The 12,250-nt window shown below is 48.6% G+C and overlaps 1 protein-coding gene across 28 annotated transcripts in view; it reads left to right on the top strand.

The window, feature by feature from the left end:
• The window catches only part of CAST (calpastatin), a 641,814-nt gene that overhangs the window by 575,313 nt on the left and 54,251 nt on the right, over positions 1-12,250 (top strand). For all 28 annotated transcript variants that reach the window (XR_015309292.1, XR_015309294.1, XR_015309295.1 and 25 more), the window contains one exon: positions 4,799-4,900. Coding sequence is in view for 24 of the 28 variants with exons in the window: in XM_086960931.1 (XP_086817057.1) it covers positions 4,799-4,900 (102 nt within the window). In the remaining 4 variants the exon portion in view is untranslated. The remainder of the gene's footprint in view (positions 1-4,798; positions 4,901-12,250) is intronic.

The raw sequence follows: 12,250 nt of genomic DNA on the forward strand, positions 1-12,250 counted from the left end.
GGATTAGGAGGGGTCCTTATTGGATCCACGCCAGTGGCTCCGGCGCCAGTTGGGACCAAGGGATCCACGCCGGCGTGCCATCTCAACCTTCCCAGGCACCACACCCGAGGCCAATGGTTTGGCGCTGGACCCGAGGCAGATGCTTTGGCGCCATCCCCATTTATTTACCGACTCATGCATGGAGCCAGAGGGACGTCGTCCGATGCGGACTCCTGCACCTTCTGGTGCCATGCCTTCCAGAGCCTGAGCCCTTTTTTATGGACAAGACTCGGGGAGAGATGGAAGAGGTTGTTGGACCCTGAAGATTACCAGCCATTTGATACCAACATGGAGATATGGACTGGCCACCATCAACTCACTGGGCAGAGCGGTTTCATTGACGGTGGCCCTATGGCACCATGCCTGGTTAAGGACTACTGGCTTATCTGGGGATATCCTAACATCACTTATGAACATGCCCTTTGATGACTCTGTCTCTTTGGAGGCCAGATGGATTCTGCACTGAGGTGCTTTAACAACAGCAGGGCTACAGTCAGGTCCTTGGGCCTTTCCATGGCCCCTTCCCACCCCCAATCCACCTTTCACTGCTGTCGTGGTCATGGAAGGGGATTCAAGCCACGTCTGCCCAGCCACTGCAGCGAGCAAGCTTTACAGCCACTGCATGGTCGAGGACAAAGTACCTACAGGCCCAGTGGGTTGGACTGCCAGCGGTCAGGTCAGTCCCCCCCCCCCAACCCTGGCAGCCTCCAAATCTTCCTAATCTTTCCTCTTACCATCATAGGCACCCAGTAGGTGTTATGATTTGCCATCACCTGCCCCACTGGCGGCCCATAACATCGGACAGGTGGGTTTTGCAGATCAGCCGAAGAAGCTATGCCCTCCCCTTCATAACTTCACCTACCCCAGGCAACAAACTTGCTACAGGCTTACAGAGGATCGCCTATCTCTTCTCCACCGGGAAGTTCCAGCTCTTGGCCGAAGGGAGCCTTAGAGAGAGTGCCGAAGCAAGAAGTAGCTCATGGCTGTTATTCCCACTACTTTCAGGTGCCTAAAAAGAAGGGAGGCTTTTGTCCTATCCTAGGCCTGCGCCCTCTCAATTTCTTTCACGAAAAGGAGAAATTCAAAAAGCTCACTGTCGCTCAAGTCCTGTCTGCCCTGGGCCCAGGAGCTTGGATGGTTGCATTGGACTTGCAGGACACATATTTTCACATCACCATCCTGCCTGCCCACAGACGTTGCCTGTGGTTCAAGGTAGGTCACCAGCACCTTCAGCACTGCACTTCCTTTTTGCCTTATCAGCACCCCTTGGGTGTTCACCAAGGTGATGGCGGTGGGTTCAGCTCATCTGTAGAGATCAGGGGGGCCAGTCTCGATGACTGGCTGTTGCAGACGGGCTCTCCCCAGGCTGTCATTTTCCACCTCCAGACTACGGCGGACCTCTTGCATTCGCTGGGGTTCGCTATCAATGTGCCAAAGTCACATCTAACTCCCTCTCAGACTGTTTTTTCGGCGCTGTTCTGGACAGGTGCAGCTCTAACCCTATCATCCCAAATGGCGAGTCTAGGATATTCAGGCTATAATACCAATGTTTCAGCCTCTATCCTGGATTTCAGTGAGGCTGACTCTGAGGCTGCTGGGCCTCATGGCCTCATGCATCCTGCTCGTGACACATGCCGGCTGGTATATGCAGGTTCTGCAGAGGGACCTGAAGTTCCAGTAGGCGCAGCATCAGAGAAATCTCTCTGACCTGGTCCAGATCTTGGAGGGAATTGCACAAGATCTGCAGTGGTTAAGGAACTGCAATTGGGTCAGCGGCAGACCGCTCTCCCTTCCCCAACCAGATCTGACAGTAGTGACAGATGCATCTCTCCTGGGATGGGGCTTCCATCTGAGAGCAGTGGAGATCAGGGGCCTCTGGTGTCCAGTGGAGTCCAGACTCCAAATCAACCTGTTGGAGCTCTTGCCGATCCATGTGGCATTGAGAGCCTTTCTGCCTCCATCACGGGAAGGCTGGTTCATGTGTTAACGGACGCCACCACCATCATGTGGTACTGCAAAAAACAGGCCAGCGAGGCATCGTGGACCCTTTGATAAGAGGCCCTGCGTCCCTGGACATGGCTGGAACAACAGGGCATTTCCCTAGTGGTTCAACATCTGGCAGACTCTCTGAACACCAGAGTGGACAAACTCTGCCAAAGATGGCTAGCGGATCACAAATGGCATCTCCATCCGGAGGTGCTGCAAGGTCTCTTCTAACAGTGGGGCGAGCCTTGGTTAGATCTGTTTACCACTGCAGAGAAAGCGCACTGTCAGCAGTTCTGCACACTGGAGTTTCCAAGGCAGCTCCCGCGTGGAGGCGCTCTTTGTCTCAAGTGGAGTACAGACCCATACCCATACCATGCCTGCCCAGTGTTCTCAAGAAGATAAGGAACGACCGAGCCCAAGCCATCCTTGTGTCTCCATACTGGGCACAGAGAGTCAGGCATCCTGAGCTTTTACGGCAGGGCCATCAGTCCTCCAATCCGGCTGCCCCTTTGGGAAGACTCCACTCAAACTTGTCTACGCTCCGCCTTCTTGGGTGGAGGTGGAGAGGCGACAGTTGACCTATTTCGACCTTCCGCTCGAAGTCTGTGACATTATGTTGGGAGCCATGTGTCCCTCCACTTAGATGGTATACGCTTGCCTTTGGGAAAAAATTGTGGCATGGTGTACTGAAAGGCAGATCAAACCCTTTCCGCCCCTGTTTCTCAGGTTCTCTTTTTCATTCTCCCTCTTGCCGTGCAGAGCTCTGCTTTGGGCATACTCAAAGGCTATCTTTCTGCTATTTCAGCTTTTCTGTAGTTATCTAACCAGCCATCCCTGTTCAAATCCCCTATTGTCAATAGCTTTCTGAAAGGTTTACAATATTTGTTCCCACCTTCTCCTTTAATTATGCCCCAGTGTGACCTCCATTTAATCCTCACTTTCCTTATGTGTACTCTCTTCAAGCCCCTGCGCAATCGTTCATTCAGGCTCCTTACCATCATGTCAGACTTTCTTGTGGCTGTATCATCTGCCTGGAGGGTCAGTGAGCTTCAGGCATGGTCATTCAAGCCCCCTTACCTGCACATCTATCCAGACAAACTGGTGCTTCGTACGAGAGCTTCCCTTCTTCCTAAAGCGGTCACTCCCTTTCTTGCAGGGCAACCTATCACTGCCTACCTTTTACGCTACAGGTCATCCCTTCAAGGAAGGGGAGCGACTTCACCTTCTGGACCCAAAGAGAGCGTTCTAAATGGACTGTACACGAGATCCAGGTAGACAACCACTTTTCGTGGAGTTTATCAGAGTGAAGAAAGGACGGCCTGTACTGAAAAGAACCATCTCAAGATGGATCGTGCTCTGTATCAAGATCTGCTATGCATTGGCTAACAAGCAACCCCTGACGGGTTGTGTGCTCATTCCACCAGAGCGAAAGCTACGACCACTGTGTTAGCATGAGGAGTGCTGGTCCTTGACATCTGCCAGGCAGCAACGTGGGCTTCCTTGTACATGTTTACCAATCACTACTGCTTGAACAGTCAGGATTGAAGGGATGGGACTTTTTCCCCTTCGGTCCTGCAGGACATCGTGTGAAATCGGTCCGCAGACCCACCTACCGGGGCGGTATTGCTTGGGTATCTATTCTAAGATAAGGAACCTGCAGCTAGTACTCTCTATCAGATGATAATGCCTTATCTGGTAGCGACTCTATCTAGTTGCAGATTCCTCACCAACCCACCCAGCCTCCTCGATCTGCGAACCGATTTCTAGGGACAGGATTTTTCCCCTCTCAGGGCCTAGGTGTTCCACACCAGTGGTCAATGTGCTTAGTTCGTATATATTAAGAAATCCCCTACCAGTGCTTTCACTGAGGAACCAAAAGAAAATCTATTCATGTACAGCTAAGTACATTACTCGGTCATTATCCCTTACCTGAGTTCTCACAATCGGACCAGGACATGAACAATACTGTACTCGGATTACTAGCTAAACGTCAGACCAATAGCTTCAAAACATCCAGATATATTTCCAAATGTAGGCCCGGTCTTCTTTGAGGCCTGGGTTCACTGCTTAGCACACTTCTCTATAAATGTGCACAATATACATTTCAATTGATATTTGCATTTTTAACTATAATTTTACTTGGCACGGTCAGTCACACTTCTCACCTGATATATTCCAGCAAAGAAGACCTACTCAGAGAAAAAGTGGAACGACCAGTCCTGTGAATATGCTTCACCAAAACCTAGCCCACATTAAGTCTTGTGATCCCAATAAAATATTCCCATAAAATATATCATGAATTTGAATGAACCATTCTCCCTGGAAGGGGGGGGTGGCAGTGTATAGGGCAAGAAGGCGTCAAGAGGAAGGACTTGCCTCGACCCAGCATCATTAGTAACGGGTCTTCAAATTTCCATAGGATTTTGAGTATTTCAATGTCTTTTGTATCACCTGTATATAATAGGCATTGCTAGTATTTCCAGAAAGGTTTCAACAAGGTCTCCTGTCTCTGAGGTGTGATGCGCCATTATTAGTATTGATGGAGGGGGATTAGGAGGAAGGATGTGACTGGAATGAAAGCCCAGGCCCTCAAGTCTGCTCTTTCATAAACAACATGTGCTAATGATGCTTTGGCTAAACTGCTTTACTGCTGCTGTTTTCCCAGCTGTCTGTGAGTCCTAATGATTAGCCCATGACTGATCTCCAGTATCCTCTATGTAGTTTTCCTACAATCATTTTGAATCAATCAGTTTATGGGTTTCTTTCTTTCCAGAAAGATCAGGCGTCCACTGATCCACTAGATACATTAGCTGGGACTCTGCCAAAAGGAGATCCTTCTCCAAAGGACAGTAAGCCTCCTGTGGATAAAGTAAAGGTAAATTGTTTTATTTTTGTGGATGAGAGCGGTAGAAAGAATGATAGGATTGTAATTACAGAATGTCAGTGCTTAACTATACCACAAAAAATGGAAGAATGAAGGGTGTCTTGCAATGAAATGTTGGCCCAGCTAGAATATTCCATGAAATGAGTCAGACGGCTGAACATTTTGGAGAATAATAAGAGTAAATTAATATTTTCGGTATTTTAATAAAAGTGGTTAGGCCCTGCCAGGGAAGTGTTATTTGAAAGATGGGAAGATCTAAATATTTGTGGGAAATTGATTTAGCACTAAAGGGGCTTGGGATAATATATAGTCCTTTCACTTGTTTTCCAATGTGATGCCCCATTAAACTATGTGGGGTCACTAGGAATGGGAAGGGGCAAACATCTTTCCTGATGAGGTCAATTATACTAAAGTAATGAGCCTTAAGTTGTCTTGTGAACACCTGATGCCCCGCTTTCAAGCCACGTTTGTGTTTCCGAGAGAAGATTGCTACTCTCACTGAAATTATCTAGATCACTATATGTAGCACACTCGTTTAACTTTCTTTAGAGTATCTATCTGCTTGTGTTTTTCTGCATTGTTTCCTAGAGAACTAATATGATGCTGGGCAGCATTTTGTGAACAAACTTCACTAAAACTGAAATAAATCACATATGAAGAAGTAATTGTGGGCTAGGAATTCTTCCTTATTTCCAGTGCTCAGCTGTATTTTTGACATCAGGACCTTGAGTAGAAGCAGTCACTAATTTCTTTCTGGGTCACCTACTTTGACTCACCTCCTTCGTATCCAATGAATGGTATCACTTCAAGCTGTGTTGGCCAACCCAAGTCAGGCTGAGGGCAGCAAGGATTTCCCCCCTCAACTCTATATACTTCAACAACAGCCCTTGCCACCTCGTAAGCACTAATGGTAACCACAAATTCAACTACATATACCATGTATAATTTGACCACCAACCCCATCAACTATACATCATACAACAGAAAAGCCACTGCCATTGCCTGGAAACCTGTGTGACTGGATCATATTAAGCTTCTGCAAGCTGAATATCTCCGAAACAGAATAAATGCTTCTCAACTCAGAACGCATCGCCAAACTCCTACCAGTTTTTAGGGCCAATAACCAGTAGTGCAGCAGCACAGAGGACTGTTTAGAGTAGGACTTGGATAGAATTGGATAGGATAGGCCACTGAGCATGAAATGTTGCCATTAAATGTGGTAAAGTACAAGATCTTGCAAATGTTGACAGAAGGGAGTGAAGTTATCTTCTGGATGATGCTCAGCAGATAACAGACTGTTTTGTGCTTTTTTTGTTTACATTGTCCTTGAAGGAGATTTAAACACGAGAGGGCTCAGCTCAGTCGATGAGTGGATGTGTAAAGATTTCAAGGCTCTGGTCTTGGGTGAACAATTTGTTGGATTTAATTTGAGTTGACATCCAGGAAGGGATGAGTCTGAGGCAGGGTTTTGAGGTGTGCCTTTGACAGCATGAGTTAAACCTAGGTATATTCTCTGCATTGGAAGATTATGTTGTCGTGTTTGCCCAGCATTGCTGTTGGACTTGGCCCTTCTGGCAGGTTCACCCCTAATCTTTTTGCTTTTAATACATGATCTGTGTTGATGATTTTTGGGTCTCTGCGCACTTTTTCCCTGGGTCCCAGAGTAAAGTGCGTGCATGTAGTTAGGCTGGCCTGCTCTCCCATAGGAATGCATGGGGAATGTCTGTGTCCCTGGTAGTTCCTGATGCGTGGGGAGTGCAGGCTCGAATTTGGTATGTGCGACCTCGTGAGAATGAATGCTTCGCAATGATGTATGTGGCATGAGTGTGTCTTGTGTAGGAATGCCACTTCTAGGGCTTGGCATATTAGTATAAAATATGCCTGGCGTGTGATCGGCTGGAGCTGGCTGGTGAGCCTGGCTCCAGGAAGGCCGGATGGGTCTGCCCGGTGGTGAGTGGGAGATTAGCATGTTGATGGCTGAGGAGGAGTGCACCTGGTCCCTGATGGGGCTGGACTTTCCCCACACAATGCTGGCTCAGCACCCTGTGGTGCGACTGATGACCCTAGCCCTGCTAGTGAATGAAATGGGTGGTTGAGCCATCAAGGAGGCTCCAAAACCAGCTGCGACTGGTTTCTCCCCCACCCTGCACCTACAGACAAAGGAATTTACAGTATAAGAAGGGGCTGTGTCCCCATACTATTTGTTCTGCCTTTGGATCCTAGCTGAGGGGGCTGCTGCTGTTGCTGGGGCCGGGAGGACCGCCACTTGGAGTGTCTCCCTGCCTGGAGACCCAGTGAGCTGCCTCTGGCCCAGCCTTGCCCCCTGCCTGCCTCCAGACCTTGCTGGAGCTTTGCTTTTGCCCATAGCGCTGAGAGCGCTGTTCTCTTGTCCTTCAGCGCTGGGGAGCGCTGTGATTCCTTGCCTAGCGCTTGGGAGCGCTTTTTTGGTCTTGCCCGGTGCCCAACTGGCAATTGTTCGCCCCGTGTGGTGATCGAGCGGCGCGGGTGTCTCCCCACTCATTTGCCGCCTTCATTTGCCCATGAGCGAGTGCCCACCTCGCTTTATATTTTAAATTAGAAGCCGGTGCCCACCCGGCATTGCCCCGTGTGTTCACCGCCGCAGCCCAGGAGTGTGTGCAGCCCCCGCCGGACCGCCGCGCTGCCTGCGACGACCCGGAAGAGGTTGACCGGCCGGCCAATCCCAGCGCGGCCGGGCCGGAAGTCCCGCTTCCACCGAGCCGGAGAAGCAGGAAGCAGCCGGCCGTGTCCTCGAGGCTCCCCGAGTGAAGAGGAGCCCCGCGCTGCCGGAGAGGTGAGCCAGCAGTGTTCCTGCCCCCGCAGCACCCGCGAGGACCCGGTGAGTGCGGGGACAGGGTCTTTTTGTATTTAGAGTGGCCCCGGTTGGCAGCGGGCCCCTCCGACAACTTTGGGGCATTTGCAGTGATCCTGAGTCCCCCGTGAGGGACTCCAACAACCCCGCATTCCTGTTTAGGAGCCCCGAGGCTCCTGGGGGCAAATTGTGTATTGAGAGCCCGAGAGGCTCCGGTCATTCCCGTTTTCGAGCCCCGAGAGGCTCCACGCCCCAGCGATTTTGCGAGCCCACAGAAGGCTTGAGGAGGCAGTTCTTGTCCTTGAGCCCCAGATAGGCTCTTAAGTGACATTATATTTGTTAGAGCACAGCGAGGTTCTTGAGGGGCAGTGAGTTGGTTAGAGCCCCGTGGCTCCCACGCTGTGTTTCCGCCCCACCTGTGCTCTTGAGCCCACAAGGCTCCAACGTTGGCCATCTGTGATTTACAACTGTCCAGCACTTAGTGGACAGTTGCCACGTTTAGGCTTGTGTTCTGTGCTGCCTGCGCAGCCTTCCCTGACATTTGGACTCAGGACATTTCAGCCCTTGCGAGGCCAGTTGGCCTGAGGGACAGTTCTAGTATTGTGCTATGTGCACCCTGCGCATTTGTATTTGTATTTGTATTTGTAGGTGTACTTATAGAGCGCGGTCCTGTCACCCAAAGGGCATCCTGGCGCTTAAGATTCGGTCAACAACACTTTTAAAGATGCGTTTTTAAGGCTTTCCTAAACGGGAAGTAGTCCCTATGGCTTCTCAGAGAAAGTGGCAGGGAGTTCCAAAGTTTAGCCGCTGCAACACTAAACGAGCGGCCACCCATCCTGACTCTCTGGAACCTCGGGACCACAAGCAGTTGTGCCGAAGAAGAGCGAAGGAGCCGCGGGGCAGAGTACCAGGCGAACATATTCTGCAGAGGCACTGGGCCCTGTCGATGTACTGCCTTAAACACCAGGCACGCCGCTTTATACAATACACGCAGGTGCACCGGCAGCCAGTGTAGGTCCCTTAAAGCTAGAGTGGAAGAGCTGAAGTTGGGGCGAGAAAGAGCCAACTTGGCGGCCATGTTCTGCACCCGTTGTAACTTCCACAACAGATTTTTTGGGGCCTCCAGAAGTAGCGCGTTACAATAGTCTAGGCGACTCAGTATGGTCCCGCGAACTACTTCCGGCCTGGCCTGGGCAGGGAGGAGGGGCAGGACTTTACGCAGCATGCGTAGCAGCATCATGCACGTAGAAGTGGTCTCGTTGACGTGCATGTCAAGTTGTAGATTTGGGCCGAAGATCACCCCCAAGTTGCGAGCTGACTCCGCAGCCGACACTGGCTTGGGGAAAGTGGCCGGCCAAAAGTTCTCTGGGAGTGTCCGCGGGATCCGGTCCATGGAGCAGTAAAGCACCTCAGTCTTTGTGCTGTTAAATTGTAGGGAATTGGCCCGCAGCCAGTCCGCTGTGGCTGCCATACAACAATGGAATGTCTCCAGCGGGACCGCGTTATTTCCTTCCAGGTTAAGGTTTCCTTGCTTATTTGATTCCTGCGCAAAGGTTCTACCTGCACCTCTGAATGTGTTTTAATGCCTCATGTGCAATGTGTTTTATGTTTTATCCCCTTTGCTAAAAGTGGCCTGCTTAGAGGATTGTTGATGTCCCATTACCTTTGCTAAAAGTGACCTGCTTAGGTGTGTTATGTTTTATCCCCTTTGCTAAAAGTGACCTGCTTAGAGGATTGTTGATGTCCCATTACCTTTGCTAAAAGTGACCTGCTTAGGTGTTTTATGTTTTATCCCCTTTGCTAAAAGTGACCTGCTTAGAGGATTCTTGATGTTTTATTACCTTTGCTAAATGTGACCTGCTTAGGTGATTGTTTAGGTTTCCTTCCCTTTGCTAAACGTGACCTGCTTAGGTGATGGTTTTCCTTCTATAGGTCCTGATGATAAGGTCCTAGTTCCCTGCGAGATTTTCCTACAGTGTTTAGGGTTGCGTAGGAGATATTTACCCGTACCAGTGATTACTGGTTGTGTGCTACATTTACTATTTTGGTGCTACAGTCATTATATGTTTATGTGCCAAGTGTTATACCTACAAGAATTATTTCTAAACAGTGCCTACCCCTGACAGTGGTCCATGTGGCCCTGTCCTGTACATAATCCCTTGTAAATTCTGCCCGCGCCTGTTGGCACATTGTAAAGTGTGTGGTGTTATCTAATGTGTTTTTGCTATAATACAAAGGCTATTTTTTATATAACCTTGTGTGGAGTTTCCTTTGTGGTGGGCCTTGGGTGTTGTTGCTGGGTGCGCGCGCAAACGCTTTACACATCGCCTCTGAGATTAGCCTTGCTGCTCGCGTCACGTTACCTAGAGGGTGAGCAGGGGTTATCTTGTTGTGTAACTCCCTTGCCCTGACCTTAGACATGGTGATCTCTGACTGACTTTGGCGCAAGCCTTGGCCAGCCGGGGTCCCGGGTCTAACATTGGTGGCAAGCGGTGCGGATTGGACTTGCGTTTGCGCTGTGCCACAGTGGCGACAGGCCGCACTACAAAACTCGACATTTTTAGATAACCACATTTTGGGGATTATTGTTTTTTAGGTGAAGTTCAGTATTGCTTCTCCTGAAAGGTGTCATTTTGTATTTTGTGTCCAGTACCTTGTTCTCCGCCCTGCTCCCAGATTGGTACCTGTGTCGCTTATGGTCAGGTTGAGAAATCAGGGGTGGTAGAAACTGTCTTACCGAGGGGGGAGGGGGGGGGGGGTGAGTGAGTGGTGTGTTACACTGGACAGAGGAGTGCAAGAAGAATTTTGATAGTGCTATTTTTGTTGTCCTGTTTTCTGCAGCTTTCAATGATTATGATTTGTAGGGACTGGTTTATACAGCAAAGTTTCTCTACTTTAAGTATTTCCTTCATATTACAATCCAACCTTTTGAGCGTACCGCTGTGCAGAGGTTTTGATTTTATGATTGTGCTGATGCACGTAGTTCAGCAAAGTTGCATATTTCAGTGTTTAAGGCATCTTTAAATGAAACAATTTGCTATCATGGTGTGGGTTTTGGTGAAAACATATACTGGTAAAGTTTTTTCTAGGTGAAGCTAGCTATGAACATGAAGAGTATGGATACATGCATGAAATCAAGCTTTATCTTCATCCTCCTCCCTATCTTGAATCTGTGAAGAGTAGTTCTGCTTCCTTTTCTCCTGTCTTTAGACTTTATTTTCATGTAGTCCATCTTACTATACTGAGGTGTAGAGCTCCAAGTCCTCTTTTTTTGGTTCCACATTTACCTCTTAAATAGAAAAAATATTTCTGCATTCTTACTGCTGTCAGCATATACTCACTTGGCTGTTAGTAAACACTGAAACCTACTGGTGGGAAAGGAGAAAAGACTCCCAACAACGCATTTTTAATGGCTTTCCTGAAGGCGTTGAGAGGGTGGTTGCAGAGTTTAGGGTTGTGTGAAAATGCTCAAATGGAAGTTTTTAAGGGCATAAAGCTATTGTAAAAAGGTGGAATCGAGAGGTTTAATAGTGTAGGAATGAATGTTCTGAGATGGGCCAATTAGGCGTTTTGCATAACAAGAAGAATCTGGCAGGAAAAAAACAAGTTTGTGATTGGATTTGATTTTTGGATTAGGAATTTATGAGAACCGCAATAGTTTGTAACCCTTTCTCTATCAAGAGGATGGTGGCAGAGGCGCGTACACACTTGAATTATGTGTACATTATACAAGAGGGACATTTAGGAGGCTGGATGAGATGGAGGAAGAGAGTGAAGCTGTAGTCCAGCTCACTGAGTAATAAGTGTATTTATGAGGGATTTGGCTGAGTGGATGGTGAGAAAAGATTAGATCGGCGGGTGTTTCCCGGTTTGAAACTGGTCTAGAATGCAGTTGAGATGACCAAAAGGTGTCAAATGAGCAGGAAGTGAGGTGAATGTGGTGGCCCGGAGACCACTGAAGGAGAGGCTGTGACGGAGCTGAGAAGGAATGGGCACCAGGCACTGGAAGGCGTGCCAACAGCAGACGGCAAGGAGACAGCAGGTAGTTAGGCCTGAAGTGAGGCAACGTCAGAAAGGGGCAGTTATTTCAGTGTCATTTCTAATGTAATGTTAGGAGGACTTGAAGTAAGATATTGAAGATGACCAGGTAGGTAGTGGATTAGTAAGGTCCTTTCTGCCAGAGAAGATCTGATGAGAGGTAGAGTGCCAGTAGATGTGCTTTTTTGGTCGGAAGGGTGGACGCTGTGCTAACAGATTCATCACTTCAATGATCACTGTTATGCCAGCCTAAAAGAAAAAAATAGTTTCAAGTTTAAAAAGAGCGACCACTTGTACTAATGAAGGTGTGGATGTCTGTTTTTAATTTGATGCTAGTGAAAGGCACTGGCTCGTCTTTAATGTCTAGAGAATATGTCTACTGTATTGCTGTGCCATCGCAAATCCTTTCATTCGAGGGCAGATCAATTAGATTTCACATCTTTGCCGCTAGAATCCATAGGAAGCAGCCTGGT

The sequence above is a fragment of the Lissotriton vulgaris genome, chromosome 3_1 (genome assembly GCF_964263255.1).
Source record: "Lissotriton vulgaris chromosome 3_1, aLisVul1.2, whole genome shotgun sequence".
Lineage (NCBI taxonomy): Eukaryota > Metazoa > Chordata > Amphibia > Caudata > Salamandridae > Lissotriton > Lissotriton vulgaris.